This window comes from Ahaetulla prasina, chromosome 4 (assembly GCF_028640845.1).
Source record: "Ahaetulla prasina isolate Xishuangbanna chromosome 4, ASM2864084v1, whole genome shotgun sequence".
Taxonomy (NCBI): domain Eukaryota; kingdom Metazoa; phylum Chordata; class Lepidosauria; order Squamata; family Colubridae; genus Ahaetulla; species Ahaetulla prasina.
This window is the reverse complement of record NC_080542.1, coordinates 75,906,397-75,932,095: the sequence shown is the minus strand read 5'-3', so window position 1 is coordinate 75,932,095 and position 25,699 is coordinate 75,906,397. Positions and strand designations below refer to the sequence as shown.

At 38.5% G+C, this 25,699-nt stretch overlaps 1 protein-coding gene across 1 annotated transcript in view; it reads left to right on the top strand.

Moving 5' to 3' along the window:
- The first annotated feature begins 4,851 nt into the window (after positions 1–4,851).
- The window catches only part of LOC131197679 (uncharacterized), a 208,153-nt gene continuing 187,305 nt past the window's right edge, over positions 4,852–25,699 (top strand). Inside the window, exon 1 of the mRNA XM_058182031.1 lies at positions 4,852–6,042. Coding sequence (XP_058038014.1) covers positions 5,145–6,042 — 898 coding nt within the window. The 5' untranslated portion in view covers positions 4,852–5,144. The remainder of the gene's footprint in view (positions 6,043–25,699) is intronic.

The following is a 25,699-nucleotide window of genomic DNA, read 5'->3' as shown; positions in this document are numbered from 1 at the left end:
GAATTAGGGATATCACCGTTCTATTCCATGACGAAGGTACTTCTCCACCATGTAATATTCCATTAAATAATTTTTGCAATCTTGGTATTATTAATTCTTTAAATTCTTTATAGAACTCAGCAGGTAATCCATCTTCACCTGGAGCTTTCCCTAATTTTATTTTTTGTATAACTCCATTAATCTCATCTTGTGTTATGTCTTCTTCCATCAATTCCTTATATGTTTGATCGATTTTCACATATTTTCTAAATAGCTTTGCAATTTTCCCCGATTAACTGATTTCTTTGAACATAGATTCTGAAAAAAATTTCTAACCACTTCACATTTCTCTAATTTTTTATAACATCTTATACCTCTGTCATCTATCAAAACTCCAATTTCTCTCTTCTCTCTTTTATTTTTCGCCATCTTTGCCAATAACTTAGAATTTCTGTTACTAAATTCAAAAAAATTCCTATTTAAATATCTCAAATTTCTTTTTACCAACTCTGTATCCTCTTCTATCATTTTATTTCTTAACATATTAAGCTCCTGAAGAAATTTTTTTCTTTAGTAAGCAAAATTGATTTTCAATTCTTTAATCTGGTTTTTATCTCTTTCCATTTTAATTTTATAATTTTTATATTTCCTACTTGATAATTTAATACTCTCCCCTCTAAACACCGCTTTCATCGCGTCCCAAACAATTTCAAATTTAACCTCCCCGTTATCATTTAATCTCCAACTTTCCTCCAATTTTTTAAGTATCCATTTTTTATCCTTTTCATTTTTATACAATTTCTCCTCATATCTCCAATAGCTTCTTTTTTTCTCAAAATTAAAATCTAAATCCACCATAACTTCTGCATGATCAGAATCTTTAAAAATTCCCACATCTACCTTGTCCACATTATTCAACAAATCTTTAGAAAGAAAAATATAATCAATTCTAGAATATGTATTATATATCTTAGAGAAAAAAGTATATACTCTTTCAATTCCTTTGACCTCTCTCCACACATCCACCACGCCGTTTCGAAGCATCCACGTATTTAAAATCCCCATTTTATTTGCTCCTCCACAGCGGTTGGGGTTAGTACTGTCTATTTTATCTCTGATTAAATTAAAATCCCCAGCCACAATTACTTTCCCTACACTTTCCTTCTCCAAAATTTTTGTTATTTTTCAAGAAATTCTCTTTGTTTTCATTCGTAAATATAAATTAACAAGTGTCACTTTTTCCTCATTAAGATTTCCAACAATTATTACATATCTTCCATCCTCATCCAAAATTACCTGATGTTTTTCAAAATACACCCTATCTGATATCAGTGTTGCAACTCCTTTGGCTTTTGAAGTTCCAAATGCTTTTTCATATATTTGCATACCTTTTATATACATTCTATTTGAATCTTCAGATTTCTGATGGGTTTCTTGTAGAAATAAAATATCTGGTAAATCTCTTTTAATCTTAAATTCCAATCTTCTTCTTTTAATCTGATTCCCTGTACCCTTCACATTCCATGACATTATCTTTATAACTCCCATTCAAAATATAAATCTTTCAATCCTATCCCCGCATCTTCCTTTCTGTGCCCAAAACCCAACACCAAACTCCCACATAACCAACATTTAACATATAAAAAACAACAAGAAAACAAAAAAAAAAAAACAAGACAAACAACAAAATACAAACAATCTTCTTCCCCCACATCCTCATCGATTTCGCCTCCATAAAGAGAATGGGGGAGAGGGGAAGTGCCAATGTCCGGGCCACTTCTTTCGGGCTGTCTATTTAAATTCATCACTCAAAAAAAAAGATAATGATGGCTCTCTCCCGCATTCAACTTCATATTTTCCAAGACTCTTATCTGCTTCTTCTCCTACTGTATCCTCACGACTTTTCTTCTGTTCAACCAACACAGGTGATATTTCTTTCCTCTTTAACCCTTTGGGGTCTTGCCCTCCAATAGCCCCTTTTTCTTCTTCTGGGGTTGATGTTTCCACGTGTGTTCCACCCATCTTAAGCATTTGGTCTTTTATCTCCATTAAATCCTCCATCTCAATCAGTCCAAGTTCCCGTAAATATAATAGTGCATCTATGTCTGGGGTGATTGTACGCATCCTTCCTTTATAAAAAAATTTCAATTGTTGTGGTGGCCTCCAATTATATTTAATTCCATTATCTCTCAAAACTTTTGTAATTGGTTTTAAAAAAAATCTCCATGCCCTTTCTTCTCTTGATATATCCGGGAAGACTTGAATAGTCTTCCCTTCAAACTTTAAAGCATCTCCCATCTCTCTCACCTTGGCCATAACTTCCAGCTTATCACCAAGATTTGCAAACCTGACAAGCACATTCCTGTTAAAACCATTTTGCCTTCTATATCCAATTCTAAAAACACTTGCCAGATCTGCTATTGTGAACGTAAGTTGCGTATCCAAATCATTAATCCATTTCAAAACCCGCTGTTTCAATTTATCCTCCTTTTCTTCTGAAATCCCGCGGATAACCAAATTATATTTCCTCATCTCTTCTTCCAAGAGACAAATTCTCTTATCTTGCTGCTCATTTTTATAATATATTTCACCAATTTGCCGATCTACTTTTACCTCATGTACATGGATCTGCTCCATTTCATCTTTAATAATTGTCATTTCCTCTCTTTGCTTTGCAAAATTTTCATTCATCTCTTGTTTCATATTTTTCATTTCCGATGTCATTTCCAGTCTCATATTGTCCATACGCTCTGATAGTCCTGCTATTTTTTCCCCAATTTTATTTAAAGCTGCAGCAAGTTGCTGCGTTTCTGAAAGTTGTTGAGTCATTTTAAATAATCTTAAAAAACTTTTTTCCAAGCTAGTATTTCAAACCAATTTTACAGAGGGTCTTAATGAAGATCAAGGGACGGCAGTCTTTTAATTGAAGTGAAGCGGCTTATTTGCACTCGTTATCTCTCAGTAGCTTGTGACTCATAGTCACTCCACAAAGAAACACAGATACCTCCCAGCTTTTAAACAATAATCAGCGCCATTTTTTCTCCACGTCAGCAAAGGAGAAAGAAAAAAAAAGACCAACTTAAACTTCAAAACAAAGTCCTTTTTTTGTTTTCTGTGATATAAACAAGCTATTAATTTCCTCTCAAAAGAAAAAAAAATAAAAAAAATTATCCGCCCAGTGAAATCCTATTGCTGCCAGTCAGTCCAACACAAAAGATCAGTTTCTCTTCAGTTAAATTCTTCTCATTAACAAATTCAGTCTTTAATATTCACTCCTTAGCCTCAGCAATAAATTTTTTTTTTTAACACAGAACACGATAGTTATAATAGGAAAAGCAAAAGACAACAATTTATTCCAAACTTATCGTGTCTGCCAGTCGGCTCGGTCACCCCCACGCTGTAAAAACTCCTTAATTCAAGCAGTTTCAGATGACCTACCAGTTTTAAATTCAGTCTGCTGGGCTATTAACACTTTCACTTCATGATTTATTAACTTTCATCCAAAACGGTGCGTTCCAAACAGCATAAATCCTCATAAATCTTCATTAATAAGCCCTGTGAAGTGAAGGAAAGGTCCTTACCCCACCACGGTCATGGCCACGCCCCCCAGACTGAGTCCATCTTGAGGAGAAGAGCCATAGCAATATGTTTTAATGGGCCGATAAGAGTGGGCTGGCCAGGATTTTGACAGGAAGCGTCGCGGTGAGACAGACGGGGAAAAGTGAGCTCCGCTGAGCTCTGCGAGCCCCAGGGCCGATGAACCACCATTTGAGGGGTCTTCGGACTGGAGCTGTCTTGTAAGAACAGTGAAGAAGGAGAGGCAACCAGGATGACCAAGAGGAACTGGCAAGTTCCTCGGAGGTCAGAGGGAAACTCGTTGATCAAATGGCAGCCATCATTAAGCTGGGGCAAGCAGACCAAGTTTTTGAGCAGGAGCGGTGATTTGGATGAAATATTGAAGCTGGGTGAGTGAATACCAACTCACAAAGAAGCATTCTAAATTTGACATTTGCAAAAAAAAAAAAATTGGTGATGGAATAGCAGCTTAATTAAGAAGGATTGTAAACACAGTAAAATAAAAGAAATGGAAGCAGTACCCAAAGACCCCAGAGAAATTTGACTTTTAAAATTGAAGCAAAGACCCCACAAACAAAAAAGAAAAAAATAAGGGAATCCTTAATTAAAGCTGGAAAATTTGGAGATTTTTAAAACTTGTTACAGACTACAAAAAAGGAAAAAAGAAAACAAACAAACAGAGGATTTAAAACTATAACATGGTGGAATTTCTCTGATTTTCTTTTTCCTCTATGAGTTGGAATTAAGTAAATTGGGACACGGATTTTAAATGGGACTAATTGGAACAACTAAAAAGTTAAATCAAAACAAAGCACAGCTCTAAATAAAGGAAACAAAATGGATACATTCGCTAATTATTGATTAGAATTGTGGATTGGAAAGAGACACCCTCAGCTGGAAGAGAAAATTACACTGACTAACATTTGCTGTGGAAAATTCTTCTATTGGAGTGATAAGGCTGGTGAAAAGTGAAAGGGAGGCACTTTGTCAACAAACTGTTTGACTCTGATAAAAATAAGAACTACATCCGCACTGAATATCGTAAAAGCCGGCGAAACAGCGAAAAACAGCTGTTCGCCGGTTTCAATTTCTCTCCCTGGGAGAAAGGGAGAGGATAGAGTGGCGGGAGAGAGGTAGATCTCCCCAGGGGCTTTGCTTTGTTAAGCAGAACCCTGGAGGGTTGAGTCCCACTGAACCCTGCCGAGCTCCGATCTTCAGCGCGCTCCTGCAAAGGCAGGAAAAGAAGAAAGTGTCCATCTCTGCTTAAATGATTTTTCATTGTGGATTTCTATGTTCTCTGTGACTCACTACGGATTTCCTACTCACGAGACCATCTGCTAAAAATTAAGGAACATTTCTTTAAGGAGCAGCTTTCTTTAATCTCACCCCCGCCTGTCTTTACAAACACGGAGGAGATTCTAACACAGGAGGAGGCAATTCCCACGGAGCCATGGATTACTAAAAAAACCAAACGACGGAAACGAAGGAAACAAGGTAAACGATCTGGGATCTTAATCAAGCTAAGAACTCGCACTAAAACTCCTCTGCCTTCAATTTTCCTAACAAATATACGCTCACTTGCAAATAAGATGGATGAAATACTCCTCTTAAACAAATACTATTCTGATTTTCGCAATTCAGCAGTCCTATGCTTCTCTGAAACCTGGTTAAATGAATCAATTGAAAATAGCAGCCTGAACATTCCAGGATTTCAAATTGAACGATCGGACAGGATTCCAGAAACATCTGGTAAAAAGAAAGGAGGAGGCTTATGCCTATATATTAATTCATCCTGGTGTCAAGATTTTAACATAATTTACAAATTCTGTGACAACAATTTAGAGACTCTAATTATCAACTGCAAACCTTACTATTCGCCTCGTGAATTTTCCTCATTTCTTCTAATTGCTGTTTATGTCCCACCACAAGCCTGTGTAAACGAGGCATTACGAACTCTAGCTGACCAAATCATGGAGGCTGAAGCCAAACACCCTGATTCACTGGCCATTGTTTTGGGAGATCTAAACAAGGCAAACTTAAGGAAAGAGCTACCAAAATACTTTCAGCATGTCAATTGTCCCACCAGAGGCAAGAATACTCTAGACCACTGCTACACAACACTAAAAGATGCCTATCGGTCTTTACCACGTGCAGCTGTAGGACACTCTGATCATTGCATGATTCACCTTGTACCTGCTTACAGGCAAAGACTTAAAGCCATAAAACCAATAATTAAATCAGTGAAAACCTGGACGGAGGAATCAGAATTAAAGCTACAGGCATGTTTTGACTGCACTGATTGGAATATTTTTAAAGATACCTCTGCAGACCTGGATGAACTCACAGATACTGTAACATCATATGTCAGCTTCTGTGAAGACCTATGTGTACCTACAAGGAACTTGCGAATACACAGTAATAACAAACCTTGGTTTACACCTAAACTTAAGCAGCTACGACATTCCAAAGAGGAAGCCTACAGAAAAGGTGATAAAATGCTGTACAATCAGGCCAGAAATGCACTAACAAGGGAGATAAGAGCAGCAAAAAGAAGCTACTCTGAAAAGCTAAAGAATCAATTTTCAGCAAATGAACCAGCAAACATGTGGAAAACTCTTAAAAATATCACGGCGTATGGCAAACCTCCTTCCCAGGCTGAAGGTAATCAACAACTGGCAGATGACCTGAATGAGTTTTACTGCAGGTTTGAAAGGAAACTACAGCCACCTATCTCCATAACCCCCATCTCAGACACACCAACAACAGCCAAGCCTCCTACAACTGACCCCATTTCATTGGGTTCACAACCCCTAGTGATCACAGAAAAGGAAGTGCAGGACCTATTTCACAGACAAAAGCCAGGAAAAGCTCCAGGCCCAGACAAGATAACTCCTTCTTGCTTAAAAGTCTGTGCTGACCAATTGGCCCCCATCTTCACCCATATTTTCAATAAATCACTAGAGATGTGCTATGTTCCTTCTTGCTTCAAACGCTCTACCATCATCCCAGTGCCGAAGAAGCCCACCATCAAGGAACTGAATGACTACAGACCAGTTGCTCTAACATCTGTAGTCATGAAAACCTTTGAAAGGCTAGTGCTTTCCTACCTGAAAACCATCACGAATCCGCTCTTAGACCTCTTGCAATTTGCATACCGAGCAAATAGATCAACAGATGATGCTGTTAATATGGCTCTGCACTACATCCTACAACATCTTGAGTCTCCAAAGACCTATGCAAGGGTCCTTTTTGTAGACTTTAGTTCAGCATTCAATACCATCATTCCAGACATTCTTCTAACTAAGCTAAACCAGCTACAGGTACCGGAACAGACTTGTAAGTGGATCACAAGCTTCCTAACAAACAGGAAGCAGCAGGTGAAGCTAAGCAAGATCACATCAAATACCTGTACAATTAGCACAGGGCCCCCCCAAGGCTGTGTGCTCTCCCCACTTCTCTTCTCTCTGTATACCAATGACTGCATCTCCAATGATCCATTTGTTAAGCTACTGAAGTTCGCAGATGACACAACAGTGATTGGTCTCATTCGAGACAATGACGAATCTGCATATAGACGAGAGGTCGAACGACTAGCCTTGTGGTGCAACCAAAACAATCTGGAACTGAACACACTCAAAACCGTAGAAATGGTGGTAGACTTTAGGAAAAACCCTTCCATACTTCCACCTCTCACAATACTTGACAACACAGTATCAACAGTAGAAACCTTCAAATTTCTGGGTTCTATCATATCGCAAGATCTCAAATGGACAGCTAACATCAAAACATCATTAAAAAGGACAACAAAGAATGTTCTTTCTGCGCCAACTCAGTAAGCTCAAACTGCCCAAGGAGCTGCTGATCCAATTCTACAGAGGAATTATTGAGTCTGTCATTTGCACCTCTATAACTGTCTGGTTCGGTTCTGCAACCCAACAAGAAAAACACAGACTTCAGAGGATAATTAGAACTGCAGAAAAAATAATTGCTACCAACTTGCCTTCCATTGAGGACCTGTATACTGCACGAATCAAGAAGAGGGCCGTGAAAATATTTGCAGATCCCTCGCATCCTGGACATAAACTGTTTCAACTCCTACCCTCAAAACGACGCTATAGAGCACTGCACACCAGAACAACTAGACACAAGAACAGTTTTTTCCCGAAGGCCATCACTCTGCTAAACAAATAATTCCCTCAACACTGTCAGACTATTTACTGAATCTGCACTACTATTAATCTTCTCATAGTTCCCATCGCCAATCTCTTTCCACTTATGACTGTATGACTATAACTTGTTGCTGGCAATCCTTATGATTTATATTGATATATTGATCATCAATTGTGTTGTAAATGTTGTACCTTGATGAACGTATCTTTTCTTTTATGTACACTGAGAGCATATGCACCAAGACAAATTCCTTGTGTGTCCAATCACACTTGGCCAATAAAATTCTATTCTATTCTATTCTATATGCAGACGGAACGCGAGCGAGTGAATAACTACTGGATTGCAAGTATTTTTGACTTCCTAACTTCTACCTTTTAAAAAGAGAAATTTTTCTTTTTGTTTTAACTGACTCTTTAAAATGGTGTCTGAGAGGAAGTGAAAGTGGAAGCAGACTGTGTAACTAAGAAGCTAAGAAATGTTACTTGTGGATTGTAACAAATTGAGTTCCCCTATACTTAAAGGGAAAAAGAGAAGTTTTTAAACTTAATTTTTGTGACTTTAAAAATTGAAATGGCTACCAAACCACCTAAGACTGCTGGCAGAAGGGGATCTGAAGTAGCTTTGGAAGATTTGATTAAAGAGCAAGGAAAAGTGTTTGAAGAGAGGTTTAAGGAGATGATGAATAATATTATGGACAATAATGAGAAAATAAGAGAAGAAATAAAAGAAAATAATAAACAGATAAGAGAGGATATTTTGATGGCTTTTCAAGGTTTGGCAAATAAACTGGAGGGGTTGGAGGGGGAAGTGCAAGAAATAGTTCAATCAAACCAGCAATTAGAAAACAAAATGGGAGGAATGCAAATAAAATTGGATAAAAATGAAGATCATGTGGTGGTGATGCAGTACAGAATGATGGAAGGAGCTCTGAGAATTAGGGGATTACAGGAAGAAAAAGGTGAAGATTAAAAAAAAATTCTATCAGAAGCCTTGGCTGAATTTATTGAACTTGACCCACAAGAGGTTGCTTATCAAACTGACAAAATTTATAGAGTTAATTCCTGGATTGCTATGCAGAAGAAACTTCCTAGAAACATTGTTGTTTACTTTTTGAAAAGGACAGTGAGAAATCAGATTTTACAAGTTGCATATCAGAAAAAGTTGAGAATAGCAGACCAGGAGCTGAAGGTTTTGAAAGAGATTCCTCCCAAGATGCTAAGGGATAGGAAAGACTTTATATTTTTTACACAAGAACTTAAAAAGTATCAGATTCAATTTAGATGGGAAGTTCCAGCTGCTTTGACAGTGTTTTATCAAGGAAGAAGATATCGTATTGATATTGTACTTAAGGCCAAAGATTTTCTTTCTACTATGCTGAAACTTGAAATAGAAGTAATAGAAAAAACAATTCAAGAGACCCAAATGGGTGTGGAAGCTGAGGTGACCCCAGTGATGTTATCATCTGAGGAACAACCACAAGAACAAAGAGTAACGAGGGGAGCCCTCAAGTGTAAAGAAAAGGAGCAACCAACTCAAAGTAAAGCTCAGGATACTGTCACAGAAACGTTGGGAGGAGCAAGGCCGAAGACATGAGAGGAGGATCTTCAGCTGATTGCTCAGAAGCTTCAGGAGGCCAGTAATGGCAAATAAAATTCTGACTTGGAATGTTAATGGTTTGAATTCAGCTCAGAAGAGAAGAAAAATATTTCATTATTTGAAACAATTTAGAAATGATGTGATCTGTTTACAAGAAACACATATTAAATCATCAGATCAGAAATACTTAATAAACTCAAAACTAGGTAAACACTTTGTTGCCTCAGCTTTGGACAAGAAAAATGGTATAGTGGTGTATTTGAGAAAAGATATACCAGCCAAGTTAATAGAGGCAGATACTCACGGAAGATATATTGCTATTGAACTTATATTAGAAACAAAAAAGACCCTTTTGCTTGGTATATATGCACCCAATCAGCAACAAGAAAAATATTACAGAATGTTGTATGACAAGTTGATTCTATGGGATTATAGATCGTGTATTATATTAGGAGATTGGAATGGAGTAATTGATACATGAAAGGACAAGAGAATTTCCTCTAAAAAGATACCTGCACATGCAAAGCCTCCTAAGTCTTTTTTTGAGATGATAGAAGATTTTAAGTTGAGAGATGTATGGAGATTGCAGAACTTGGAGGAAAGAGACTATACTTTTTTTTCTGATAGGCATCGATCTTTTTCACGTATTGGTTTTATATTAACTTCTAATGATTTGGTTTCTAGGGTAAAGAAAATTAAGATATTTCCAAGATGTTTATCTGATCATAATCCTGTTTGGATGGAATTGCAATATGGAAAAGAAGGCAAAAGAACATGGAAACTAAATGAAAATTTGTTTAGATATCAGGATAATGTAAATCAATGTAAAAAGTCGTTGAAATAATTTTTTGATTACAATTTGAATAAGGGAACCTCTATAGAAATGGTTTGGGAGGCCAGCATGGCCTTTATGAGAGGGATATTAATATATATTAATAATAGACAGAGAAATAAGCAACAAAGACAGCGTAGGTATCTAGAAGAGGAAATCTATAAGAAACAACAATTATTAATACATAATCCATATGACAAAAAACTTAAGGATGCAATAAAGATATTACAGAGTCAATTTAATATGATAATGGCTGACCAAGTGGCAACAAATATACAATATGCCAAACACAATACCTTTTGTAATGCAAATAGACCTGGTAGGTGGTTAGCATATACTTTAAGGAAAAAACAAAAACAACGTAGTATAGAAAAAATAGAATATAAAGGTAAAGAGAGATATCAACAGGATATAATTAAGAAAGCTTTCTTAGAATATTATACAAATGTGCTAAAGATAAAATATTGAATATAGATATTGATAATTATTTGAAAGAATATAAGGTTAAAAATTTAACTCTAGAACAAAGGGAAGAAATTAATCAGTCTATAACTTCTGAAGAAATTATATTGGTAATTAAACAATTAAAAATGGGGAAGACTCCTGGTATGGATGGGCTTACAGTAAGTTATTATAGGAATTTACAGGATGAGATGTTAGGTCCACTTAAGGAATTATTTAATCAGATACATTTAGGAGGGGGAATTCCCCCCTCATGGAGAACTTCTTTTATCTCATTGATACCAAAAGAGGAACAGGATTGTTCCAAACCGGGGAATTATAGGCCAATTTCACTTTTAAATAATGATTATAAGATTTTTGTTAAAATAATAGCTAATAGATTAATGTTTTACAACGAAGAATTCATACTGATCAATCTGGATTCATAAAAGGGAGACAGATGAGGAATAATGTTAGGCAGATTATTAACTTATTGGAGTATTTAGAAAAGAAAAATTTTATTCCAGCAGCATTTATCTTTCTCGATGCAGAGAAAGCTTTTGATCAATTGCAGTGGGATTTTTTATTTAAATTAATAGAAAAAATGCAATTTGGGGATGGTTTTATAAGAATAATTAGGGCAATTTATGGAGAGCAAACAGCTCAGATAATAATTAATGGTAGCTTAACAGAAGCTTTTAAGATTGCGAAAGGAACAAGACAGGGATGTCCTCTATCACCATTATTGTTTATTTTGACTCTGGAGCCATTATTGGATAAAATACGAGAAGCAAAGGAAATAGAGGGAATTAAAGTTAGACAACATGAATATAAACTGAGAGCTTTTGCAGATGACTTGGTGATTACTTTAACAAACCCTATAAATTCAAGTATATCTCTGTTGGAAATAATTGATCGATATGGAAAGGTTTCAGGGTTTAAGGTAAATCGGAATAAAACAAAAGTGATAATAAAAAATATGACCAGACAACAGAAATAAAAATTAGAGGAAATAACAGGATTTGATATTGCAAAAAAGGTTAAATATTTAGAGGTTTATATTACATCATCAAATGTGAAATTGTATAAGAATAATTATAGGTTTTATGGCAAAAAGTTCAAAAGGATTTGATTGTTTGGAAAAAATTGCAATTATCATTGCTGGGGAGAATAGCTGCTATCAAAATGAATGTTTTACCTAGATTCTTATTCCTCTTTCAGATGATACCAATAATTAAGAAAGATAAGAATTGGGAGGAATGGCAGACTGGAATTAATAAATTTATATGGGAAGGTAAAAAAGCAACGGTTAAAATGAAAATAATTCAAGATTCCCAGGAAAGGGGAGGTTTAAAAATGCCTAATTTTAAATTATACTATGAAGCAGCTGCTCTCTCTGCAATAAATGATTGGTTTAATTTAACGGAGGAAAGAATTCTGAATATAGAAAGTTATGACTTGCTATATGGATAGCATGCATATTTAATTTATGATAAAAAAGTGGATAAGGCTTTTAAGAATCATGTGTTAAGAATTGCTCTCTTGCGTGTCTGGAAGAAATGTTTTTATAAATTAAATTACAAGGTTCCTATGTGGGCAAGTCCTAGACATACAATAGAGAATATAAATTTAGAACAGAATCAAGAAATGATTACATATAAGGATCTTTTATATACTGAAAGAGGTAGTTTGCAATTAAAATATCTGCATGTATTAAAAGAAGAAGGGGAAAATTATACTTGGTTTCAATATAGGCAACTACGTGCTAGATGGAAAGAAGATCAAAAAATTTGTATAGTGCAGAATGAGGAAAATTTGGTAAAGCAAATTAGAAACCAGTCTCAGGAGCATATAAAGATATTGTATAATGTGTTACTTGAAATAGATTCTGAAAGGGATCTGGTAAAGGACTGTATGATAAAGTGGGCACAAAATTTTCAGGAGCCAATATTGTTGGAAACTTGGGAAAAAATTTGGGTTAGAAATGTTAAATTTACGCAGGCACAGAATTTAAGGGAAAATTTTTACAAAATGTTTTATAGATGGCATTTAGATCCTAAGAAACTATCGTGTATGTATCCAGATATGCAAGCAAAATGTTGGAGATGTAATTGTGATGATGCTACATATTTCCACATTTGGTGGACTTGTAAGAATATTAAGGCTTTTTGGATAAAAATTTGGTGGATTTTACGAAATGTTCTGAAAAAGAAGATAAAGTTCCTGCTGCATTTTTTTCTGCTGGGAATTATTACAGACTCTACAGTAATTGAGACTAAACTGATTTTAAATCTAATAACAGCAGCAAGATTACTGATAGGACAGTATTGGAAGAAAAAAGAAGTATCTACAATAAAAGAATGGATATTGAAAGTTACCAATTTGGCTGAGATGGCAAAAATCTCAGCCTTTCTGAAAGACAATACACAAGAAAGATATTTAAATGAATGGAAAAAATGGACTGACTATATTCAAAGCCGATATCAGACTAAGAGTTATCAGACTGCCTTTGAATGATTAGGATGTATTATTTCTGATTGTTTTGGGGGAGGTTAGGATATGATGAGAGTTGTAGGAGTATAATTGAGTTAGAAAGGAAATTTTTTTTAGCATATGTTTGTTTCATTTTTAACTATACTTTGTGTTTGTTCCAGGAAGTCGGGGGTGGGGAAGGGGAGGGGTTTGTGAAGGAGGGGAAGGGGAGGGGAAGGGGGAATAAACTTTGTAAAACTTTTTCAATAAAAAAAAATAACTACAACCCCAAAAATAAAGAATGGCACAGGGAATAATTGAAATGATGAAAAAGATGCATATGACTTTTAAGCAAGAAATAAAAGAAATAATTACAAGACTGTATGGAACCAGAAAAAATAAGAGCTGCACTGGAACTGACAGCAAACAAAGAATCCATGAAGCAAGATAGGCGTTGGAAGATGAAAATGAAGATGAAGATGAAGATGAAAAAAAAATAGAGATGATGAATTTTTAAATGATTGTGAAATTTTAAATCAGTCTAAGGGGAGAGGTGAAGGGATCTCCAGGGAAGGGGAAAATAAAAAGGGAAATAGCACAAAGAAGTTGGGGAAAGTAAATGGAAAAATATTGAAAACAAGAATGGTAAAAAAAATAATGAGGGGAGGAAGAGACAAGGAAAAAAAGAAGGGAAGGGAAAAAAATATAAAGTCAAAGAACTACATAGGGAGTAATAGAGAAAAACAAAAAATGGGGGAAGGGAAGAAAAGGAGAATGGATAGAAATATAGGACAAGCAAAGAGAACAAAGAATTTTAAAAAAGAAAAGAAGAGAACTGTAATAAATTATGGGTTGAAATACTAATGAGATTTGAAATATACAATATTGAGATTCTTTGAAATGATGAAAACGTGAAGGTTATTATGTTTTTATTAAGAATAATGTAGAAGTTAATTTGAAAAAAAATAGAGTTTTGCTTGCCTTTTATTTTCTGTATAGGATTATGGATAACAATTTAAAAATTGTCATTGAAATGTACAGATACAATTGATGTTGATGTTATGTAGAAGATTGAAAAGAATGAAATTAGTAAATGGGAATATAAGGGTTTAACATAAATGGGAAAAGAAAAAAAGGGGGAAAAGAGGGATTAAAGATTAAAATTGGGGGTGAGATTGGTAAAATTAGATTTTTAAGAGAAATGCAAATAGGGAAATAAAAAAGGTAGGAAAATATATTGATGAAAGCATATAAGGAGTATTGGAAAAACCAAATTGGATGTAAACATGTACCTGATACTTTGTTCAGAAAAGATATATTGTATGTGTAAAAAAATAAAAATAATTTTTTTTAAAAAAGAGTGGGCTCTCCTCTCATGTTGGTAGAAATGAATATACCCAGCCTTCCCTTCAGTCTTCCTGGGCCTCTGCCTGTTGTGGTCCACCAACAGCCTGAGGAGCTGGCAATGGAGTCAGATAGCGATGAGGCTGAGGAAGAGCATGGGCCAGTCCTGGAAGCTGGGGAAGGCCCGGATGAGGGTTCTGCATCGGAGGCTGAGGTGGGGCCAGGGCCATTGGCCATCCAGAGCCTCCAGAGACTGACAGTAGTGAGGCAGAGGAACAGGAGAGCTGCCAGAAGGCAAGAGAAGCTCAAACAAAGAGGATGACTTGGGAGTAGGGCCAAGAGATGATTGGCCCCTCCCATAAGGCTTAAAACACCAGCAACAGTGTTTGGGCTTTGCCGAAAAACAACGTTGATAGCTTTGTCTTCTTGCATTTATTTTGCATCAGTGTTTTCTGAACTTTTGCCAAGAAAGGCCTTTGGCAGTTTGCCTAATTTGACCAAGGTTGGTGATAGGACTGAGGAATTTGTCTGGGAGGAATTTGTTTAATTTAGTTGAACTATGCTGAGAATGAAGTAATTCTCAGCTGTTCAAATAAAGTTTGTTTGTTTTTACACTGACTGAGTTTCTTACTACTTACTGGGGTCTGGGTCACAATATTGCCTGGCCTTGCTTCTAGCTTATACAATAACCATTTGGCAGGAGGTCATTCATGGTCCAAGTCTCTTGCACCAAAATGATATCCTTATCTATCAGAGAATCAGAGTAATTTAGGCCTCTAAATGGGTACCACCCAGCTACATTCCATGACATAATGCTTAAGGTATTTTTCTTGCACTGGTCTTTGTATTGTCAGTATGAGTTCTCAGTAGGGCCGCTTGTTGGAAGATAATTATGCTGGATACTATTGACACCAAAAGCTAGATACTATTTGTTAATTGATGCATTTAACCAAGAATTTGGCATATTTTGCGAGTCTATGGGTTCATCAACATCAAGAATAGCCTCTGCATTTGTGTGGGGCACTGAGGCATGCCTCTGTCTTTGTCCCTGATTGCCAGCATTTAGCAATTCTCTCAGCAAAATCCACATCCAAAACCCATGTAGATTTATGTCCATTTTTAGAGGATGTAGCTGGGGATTCATCTTGTGAGATGTTGAAGGCACTTCTGATTCAAAAGAGGGTGAAAGATAGATTATATCCTTAGTATTTGTCTGTCTGGAGGGTGAAAATTTGGGTATGTCTTATACACTGAATATAGCCCCATCCAGCCTCTGAAACAAAGGTTTGAGAGGCTGAAAAAAAGGCTCTGAAACAGAAGTTTCAGAGGCTGGAAAAAAAGCGAGTGACAGAGCTCACCACCAATAAACCTGTTGCTAAAGTTCACCTCTGGGAACAGCTGATTGGGGGTATTTTGGGAGGCCAATCCACCCCCAATCAGCTTTTTTCTTATTTTCCTTCCAAAAAACTAAGGTGTGTCTTATACTCCAGTGCATCTTATAGTCCGAAAAATACAGTAATGGCAGATTGTTGGGTAAATATATTGTCACAATGCTGAGCAACTGGTGGAGCCAAATTAAATACAGGTTTTGCTGTAGATTGGGTTGTTGTCAGAGTCTCTGTTAGATCATCCAAACTTTCAATAACATGGTCAGGTTTCAGCAATGCACCGAATAGGTTAATCAGCATTTCTTCTGGCACATCCTCAGTAGTTTCTTCAGCTGTGGGGAACACTGTTATATTGTTGATTGTCGTAGCTGAATAATTTGAAATATACTTTTTAATTTGAATGATAGAATGTAGAAAAATAATGGTTGTGAAATATAAAATGATATACTTAAAAGAGGTTAAGATAAAATGGTGAATATAATGATTTATTTAGAAAAGGGAATTTAAATGAAATGGAAAAGGAAGATAGGTTTAATTAAATGCAAAATGATAATTTGAAATTACTTATTTAGAGGGGAAACGATAATATAAAGTGTGAAATATAAAACGATTTATGAGATGGGATATTTTTAGTAAAAAAAGATGATATGGAAAACAAAACTGAAGAAATATATATATTGTCAAAAGGGTAAGATGATTATATTAGTGATTATAATATTTGAACATTTTTTAATATGAATGGTAGATGAAATGGAATTGGAAGATAGGTTTAATTAAATGTTAAATGATAATTTGAAACTACTTAGTGGGGGTATGATGAAATAAATCATGAAGTATAAAATGATTGACTTAGAAGGTTTTACTTAGAAGATGTAATGGACATTTAAATGAAAGGGAAAGGGAATAAGATATTTTTACTTAAAAAAGATGATGTGGAAAAAAATTGAAGAAAGATATTGATAAAAAGGTAAAATGATTAATTAGATAATAAAATATGATAATCTGGTCCACCTTTAGAAAACAATGGATATTCAGAAATAAGTGTGAAATATTAAAATGATTGTGTTTAAAGGGTTTCAAAAGGTTTAAAAGGGTTTAAAGGGTTAAAGAATTATTGGAAAATATATGTGAGAGGGAGAAATAAAAGGTTGAGATGAAAATGTTTAAGATTAGGAGGTTAGGGTGGATGGTAATTCTGATTATATATTAAATATAAAATAGAGGTGAAAAAGGAAGTAGAAAAGGAATATAAATGGCAAAAATTGAATTATATAAATTAAATTTGGGGAAAATGAGTGTATGTATTTTGACTCAGTTAATACTCTATTCAGAAAAAAATGTATTGTATGTTTGTTTGTCTTTAAAAAATTAAAAAAAACTTTTACAAAAAAAAAGAGGAATGCTCTATAGATAAGAAGGGCATGAATAAGGCATTGCCCAGGGTTGGGTAACAAACTTCTGTCTCTGATTGGCTACATGAATGTATAAGGTGTTCGACACACTCTTCCCAGGCGTGACCCTTCCTTGCATGCTTACTCCTGCTTAACTCTTGGTAAACTACTTTTACCAAGCCTCTGCTTAAGTCTCTTTTTGCCACTTGATGACTTGAGTACAGTTTGGACCTTAAACAAGAAAACTACACAAACATGCCAATCTAGTTACTAGGAGTTAAGATACTAGGAAATCTTAAGGTTTTTTTACTAGATGAAATAAAATTATTGCCTTTATGTAAATTTGCTGGCTTGAACCTACTTGGTGAGTTTCCATAGCTTGAGTGCAAGGATTCATGATTCTTAGGCTAACACACTTTAACTGCTAACCATCTTTCCAGATTTGTTTATCCTGACAAAATAGATGTGCCCCCCAAATATTAAACTAAATTTTAGCTACTTTATTCTTACTTATTCTACCAGTTTTTCTAATATAGTAATCATTTACTTTTCTTCTTGGTAAGCTAGAAAAAAGTGGGATAGATAGCATTACCATCAGATGTATTTGTAACTGACAAACCATACTCAACGAGTAGTCCTTAATGGTACTACTTCTACATGGAGGGAAGTAAACAGTGGGGTACCACAAGGTTCTGTCTTAGGCCCAGTACTCTTCAATATCTTCATAAATGACTTAGATGAGGGAATAGAAGGGGAACTTACCAAATTTGCGGATGATACTAAGCTGGCAGGAATAGCCAACACCCTAGATGAGGGGTCTCCAACCATTTCCAACTCCAAGCAGAGATCACTGCTGCGTAGTCTGCACTGGCTTCCTGTGGTCTTTCGGGTGCACTTCAAGATTTTGGTTACCACCTTTAAAGCGCTCCATGGCTTAGGACCTGGGTACTTACGAGACCGCCTGCTGTTACCCTATGCCTCCCACCGACCCGTACGCTCTCACAGAGAGGGTCTCCTCAGGATGCTGTCCGCCAAACAGTGTCGGCTGGCGGCCCCCAGGAGCAGGGCCTTCTCTGTTGGAGCACCGACGCTCTGGAACGAACTTCCCCCTGGCTTACGCCAAGTGCCTGATCTTCGGACCTTTCGCCGTGAGCTAAAAACACACTTATTTATTCAAGCGGGACTGGCATAATAGCTTTGCTATTTTAAATTGGATTTTTTATTGTTTTAGGGTTTTGAATTTTTAAATTTTAAATTTAATTTTAATTGTCGGCCTTATTTGTAATTTGCTTTGTTTTAAATTCTGGTTTTAATTGTATATATATTGAGTTTTATCCTTGGCTGTACACCGCCCTGAGTCCTTTGGGAGAAGGGCGGTATAAAAATTTAATAAATAAAATAAATAAATAAATTTGGACCTCAGGGACCAACAAACTCATAATTTTAAATCCCACGGACCACTAATACGAATCAAGTGCGCCGCTTGCTGAAGTGACTGGACTCCCAGTGATGGGATGGGGTCTTTCAGGCATTGTCCCTCCTCTCTCTTTCTCTCTTTCTCCCCCCTCCCCTCTCTCTGCCACTCTTTCTCTCTCATTCTCTCTTTCTCTCCCCATCACTCTTTCTCTCTCATTCTCTCTTTCTCCCCCCTCATTCTGATGCTCTCTCTGATTCTCTTTCATTCTGTCTCTCTCTCATTCTCTCTCTCATTCTCTCTCATTCTCTCTCATTCTGATTCTTTCTCATTCTCTCTCTCTGATTCTTTCTCTGATTCTCTGTCTGTTTCTCTCTCTCTCATTCTCTTTCTCATTCTCTCTCTTTCATTCTGTCTCTTTTTCTCTATTTCATTTTATGTGGCATCAGCATTCCACCTCGGTATATTTGCCCAGCTGGTGGAGCAAAGCAGCCCTTGTCTCCTGCCACTTGGGACTCGGAGCTGTAAATGGCATCTGACCAGGGGAGCAGCCGGATTTTGCTCTCCATTGTGGATGCCAGACCGGCCCCCTGCAAGGTCTCGTCTCTCGAGGAGTCCAGCCAAAGTTTCCCACGACGCTTCAGCGAGTGCTCTTCGAGAGACGAGAGATTGCAGGGAGCTGATTGGGCATCCTCAATAGAGAGCAAAATATGGCTGCTTCTCAGACCAGTCACCATTTACCGCTCTGAGTCCCAAGTGGCAGGAGACAAGGGCTGCTTTGCGTCAACGGCTCGGCAAATATACTGAGGAAGAATGCTGATGCTGCGTAAGTCCAAGTAGTGCTTTGCTCCCACAGCTTCCAGCCATTGCAATGGCTGCTTTGGCCCACTTGCACCACAGCTCCTCCACCAGGGTGCACCGGCAAAAATACAAAGATTTCTCCACTGACCACCAGAATATTTTGGTATGTGAAATATTCTTGCGGACCACCAGTGGTCCGCAGACCATCAGTTGGTGATCACTGCCCTAGATGATAGGCTCAAGAACCAGATGGATCTTGACAGACTTGAACACTGGGCCCTATTTAACAAAGTGAAATTCAATCATTTTGAATTTCATTTTGATTTTGATACAATCAAGATCAAGTGAGGTACTAATAACACTTTATAAAGCCTTAATAAGACCACACCTAAAGTACTGCATCCAGTTTTGGTCACCACACTATACAACAACAACAACAACAACAACAACAACAACAACAACAACAATAATAATTTAATTTCTATACCGCTCTTCTCCCGAAGGACTCAGGGCAGTTTACAGCCAATTAAAAACACAATATACATATAACCCAAAAATTTAAAAACCTGTTAAAAAACTGATTCAATTTGGCCGAAATAAGACTTTAAAACAATGATAAAACTATAATAAACCCCTATTAAAATTACTATTACTTTAAGCCAGCCCTGCGCGGCTAAACAAAAACGTCTTCAACTCATGACGGAAGGTCCAGAGGTCAGGGAGTTGTCTTATACCTGGAGGCAGCTCATTCCAGAGGGCAGGTGCCCCCACAGAGAAGGCCCTCCCCCTGGGAGTCGCCAGTCGACATTGTTTGACTGACGGCACCCTGAGGAGGCCCTCCCTATGGGAGCGCACAGGTCGATGGGAGGCTATTGGTGGCAGCAGGCGGTCTCGTAAATAACCCAGTCCTATGCCATGGAGCACTTTAAAAGTAGTAACCAACACCTTGAATTGCACCCGGAAGACCACAGGAAGCCAGTGCAGCTTGCGCAGGAGAGGTGTTATATGGGAGCCTCGAGTCACTCCCTCTATTACCTGCTATCAGGCTGCCTCTGATTATATTTAGGAAAGAATACACCTTGATTTCATTTGTAAATAAAGAAAAGTACTTTTACTAGATACATCTGGACTGCAGCAGTATAAAGTTGGATCTGAGACAAAATATGGCTAACATTCCATATCCCATCATTAGTCCCTGCTCCCACAAGAGGTCAGCCAGGTCTGGTCCAATGCCAGCTCCTTCTCGGCCCCCCGTGGTAATCTTCTTCCGCAGGTTTCTGGCTGTAAATCATCTCAGGAATGCAATGTCTATTGAAAGCCCACGCTCTAACATTCCTGTTGAATTCAAACCATCAATCTCCCCTCCCCCTGATCTCATGTCAGACAACACTCTTAAAGGGCCCTCTCTACTTAACCTGAATCCATGAGCTATGTACATTACACATAAAACCCCACTGCAATCTAACTACTGAATATAAAGTGTACAAAAGGATGTGAGGATTGGAGTGGAGGCTGACATTCGGCCCTCCTGCAACAAGGACGTTAATCCTAGAAAAGAAAAGAGAAAATTTAGGGCTTGTCAAGATATTTTTTATAGAATTGTGCTATCTTTTCTGAAGCACGAACATCTTCCTTGTTCACCCATTCAGCTTGGGACAAAGGGAAGTGCTTCCAAGCAATAAGATATTGAATTTTATTTCTAGGTTTTCTTGAATCTAAGATTTCTTTTACTTCAAAATGTTGTTCACCCTTTATGAGAATTGGTATAGGAGGGGGTGTATGGTTAGACAGAAAGTAGACATGTGTTCTGGTTTCAGTAAGCTCACATGGAAAACGGGGTGAATTCTTCTAAGTGTTTTAGGTAATTCTAGCTGTACAGTCATGGGGTTGATGATTTTCACTATGGGGAAAGGTCCCACATACTTAGGTCCCAGTTTTTTAGATTTTTGAGTGGTTTGTAAATATTTGGTGGAGTGATAAACTCTATCTCCAACCTGGTACTTGTTCTCAGGGGATCTTTTTTTATCCGCTTGTTTTTTATGTGCACGGTGGGCATCATCAATCGCCTTTCGAGTCATTTTCCATGTGCTTTGTATTTGATCTATCTATTCTGACAATGATGAAACCGTGGTTTTTTCTTTTGGAAGTTCCGAGATGGGAACAAAGTCTTGGCCTGAAGCTACTTTAAAAGGAGTAAATCCTGTGCTACTATGAATTAAGTTATTGTAGGCTACTTCTACAAAAGGTAGTAGGTCCGCCCAATTGTCTTCTTGATAGTTAATGTAACAGTGTAAATATTGTTCTAGCACCGAGTTCGAGCATTCACAACTTCCATTAGTCTGGGGATGATGGGAGGAGCTTAATCCTTGGATGGAGCCAATCAGTCACAAAAACTCTTTCCAAAACTGAGAAGTGAATTGAACTCCTCGATCTGAGATGATGCGTTCAGGAACCCCGTGGAGTCTATAAATGTGTTGCACAAACAACTTTGCCAGAGTCTTTGAAGAAGGTATTTTGGAACATGGAATAAAATGGACTTGTTTGGAGAACAGGTCTGTGACTACCCAGATTACAGTATTGCCTGCACTTTCGAGTAGTTCCACTATGAAATCCATAGATATTTCTTTCCATGGAGCTCCTGGCCGGGCTACTGTTTGAAGTAATCCAGGAGGTTTTCCTGGAGGCCTTTTAAATGTTGCGCAAGCAGGGCAACTTGCGATATATGATTGAATGTCCTTTTTAAGACTTGGCCACCAAAATTGTCTTTTAAGAAGGTGCAAGGTTTTCACAAACCCAAAATGTCCTGCCATTTTAGCATCATGGCATCGTTATAGGATGGTTTCTCTGAGTGATAGAGGAACATATAGTTTTGCTCCAATCCAAGCTAATCCATCACGGAGCGTGCATTCATGTGAATGAGCCAAGAACCAATCATCTGAGTTCAAAGCTTCCTTAAATAAATTAGTTAATTCATCTGGTAGTGACGTCCCAGTTTTGGTATGGCTTCAGGTTATAGCTGGAGCTGCTAATTGCTGAATGGGAAGTATTGGGCGTACCACCTCGGAACGTGTACCATTGTATTGGGGCAGACGAGAAAGAGTATCTGCCAAAAAGTTCTTTCCTCCGGGAATGTAATGCAAAGTGAAATTAAAACAGTTAAAATATTGAGCCCAGCGGGTTTGTTTAGGTGAAAGTTTTCTAGGAGTTTTTAGCGCTTCCAGATTTTTGTGATCAGTCCAAACTTCAAAAGGATGGTTGGAACCTTCTAAGAATTGTCTCCAAGTGCAAAGAGCCCAATGAACTGCAAATGCTTCTTTCTCCCAAATAGCCCACCTTCTTTCAGTTTCAGTCAATTTTCGAGAAGTGAAAGCACAAGGTTGTAGTTTACCATCGGCATTGTTTTGGAGCAAAACGGCTCCGACCGCTACATCACTAGCATCTGCTTGTACAACAAAAGAAACATTCATGTCAGGGTGTTTCAAAATAGGTTCAGCAGCAAACAGTCGTTTCAACTTTTCAAACGCTGCTTGACATTCCATTGACCATTCGAGAGGCAATGATGGTTTGGGCTTTGTATCTCATTTAGTTTTTAAGAGGTTGGTGATTGGCAAAGCAATTTGAGCAAAGGAGGGGATGAATTGATGATAAAAGTTCGCAAATCCCAAAAAACTTTGCAGCTGTTTGCGTGTGCGTGAGGGGGCCCATTCCAAGACAGCTTTCACTTTCTCAGGGTCCATTTCCAATCCATCCGCCGATATGCGGTACCCTAAGTAGTCTATTTTTGTTTGATGGAAATCACATTTGGATAGCTTGCAATAAAGTTCTGCGGATAATAACTTTTTGAGAACTGCTCTTACTAGTTTAATGTGTTCTTCCATTGTTTCTGTATAGATAAGTATATCATCAAGATAAACAAGAACCCCTTTAAACAAGTGTTGATGGAGTATTTCATTTATTAGTTGCATGAAAACTGCGGGCGCCCCCTGCAGTCCAAACGGCAGTACTCGAAACTGAAAGCATCCTAGGGAGCAGTTGAAAGCGGTTTTCCATTCATCCCCTTCCTTTATACGAACTCTGTAGTCAGCCTCTCATAGGTCTAATTTGGTGAAAAACTTTCCTTTCGCTAAATGCGCTAACATGTCTTTCATGAGCGGCATGGGGTATACGTTTTCGGCACATATTGCGTTTAGGTTTCTATAGTCAACTATAAGACGAATGGAGCCATCTTTCTTTTCTCGGAACATCACTGGTGTGGCCACATGAGGCCTAGCCAGTCGGATAAACCCCCGCTCTAAGTTTTTGTCTATGAATTTACGTAGCTCCCCCAATTCCTTTTGGGTCATGGGGTAAGCTTTTGGTTTTGGAAGCTTTACCCCTGGAAGTATGTCTATTGCGCAGTCAGTAGGCCTATGTGGAAGTAGAACATCTAATGCTTTCTCGCTAAAGACTTCTCGCAAGTCCCAGTATTCCTTAGGTATCCTCTCCTCCCCTTCTATCCGTTCCATCATTGCCCCCATCACGTCATGGGGTACAGCCATGGTAGATTCCTCCTTGGTGTCTCTTTTCTCCCCTCTTAGCGTCTTAGAGCGAAAACGTAAGACTCCCGTCTTCCAGTTAATATGGGGGTTCCACTTCCGCAGCCATGACAAGCCTAGCAACAGAGGTTGGTCCATCCCCGGGGCTACTATGAAGTTTAGGACCTCACGATGGTCTCCCATCATCATTTCTATGGGTTCTGTTACAAAATGGGCAGTTTCACCAGGATGTTCAAAGGACCCCGTGTCCAACTCACCAGAAGATCTTCATCGGATTCTGACATGGTTTTGCTGTCATCGGATTCAGTCGGTGTTCCACGATCCTCCCTGATGGGAGTGGCCTTCTTGGCGACGCCTTCTCCCACTTTTGCCGGCTTTCGTGTCTTAGCATCTGATTTCACTGGTTCCTTTCCACCACTAGGGGTCATCTTTGAAACCAGCTTCACCCGACAGTCAGCTGCTCGGTGGCCTTCTTTTCCACATATGTAGCACGCAGTCGAGTGTTGCCTCCCACTCTCTGACGTAACGGCGTCCCTTGGAGGGCCTCTAGGAAAATGGGCAGGGTTTGGCCTTCCAGCACGCTCTCTTCGGCTACGATCCTTCGCTAGCTCGATTTCCATCTCCGCTGCAAGGGTGTACCAGCTGTACAATGTGGTTGGAGAGGCCCGTGCTTGGCACAATTCATACAGATCTCCATTCAGGCCATCTTTGTAAATGTCCACAAGGGTCACCTCCGACCATCCTCTCATCATGGGAACCAGATCACTGAACTCCTGGCTGTAGTCAGCCACGGGTCACCTCCCTTGCCTGATGGTTTTCATCCGGCCTTTGGCCTTCTGCTCTGCCAGGGGGTCCTCGAACCTCCACCTCAGTGCAGTCATAAAATGCTCATAGTTTTGCAGTAAGGGGGAGTGGCTGCTATATAATGACACAGACCACGCAGCTGCCCTCCTGCGAACACCATCTCCGACCGGTCAGAGAGATAGGAGGAGAACCACCGAAGAACGGTGCCCCCTACTCCTAAACCCCCCAACCACCGCAGCAAGATACCATGGTCGACGGTATCAAAAGCCGCTGAAAGATCTAATAGGACCAGGGCAGAGGAACAACCCCTGTCCCGAGCCCTCCAGAGATCATCTACCAATGTGACCAAAGCCGTCTCCATGCTGTACCCAGGCCTGAAACCGGACTGGAATGGGTCTAGATAGACTGTTTCATCCAGGTACTGGTGGAGCTGTCGTGCCACCACACTCTCAACAACCTTTGCCACAAAACGAAGGTTGGAGACCGGATGATAGTTAGCTAAACAGCTGGGTCCAGGGAGGGCTTCTTGAGGAGGGGCCTCACCAGCACCTCTTTCAAGGCAGTAGGGATGACACCTTCAATCAAGGAAGCGTTGACAATTCCCTGAAGCCAGCCTTGTGTAACCTCCCGTGTGGCCAGTACCAACCAGGAGGGACACGGGTCCAAGAAACATGTGGTCGCATTTAGCCTCCCCAGTATCCTGTCCATGTCCTCGGGAGCCACAGTATCGAACTCATCCCAGATAATATCCTCAAGACCTACCTCCGTCATCGCGTCTGAATCCACCCAATTAGAGTCCAAACCATCCCGGATCTGAGAGATTTTATCGTGCAGATATTGTCCAAAGTCCTCAGCACGCCCTTGCAAGGGGTCATCCTGCGCCTCCTGATAAAGGAGGTAGCGGGTCACCCTAAACAGGGCGGCTGGGCCGTTATCTGACGATGCAATAAGAGCGG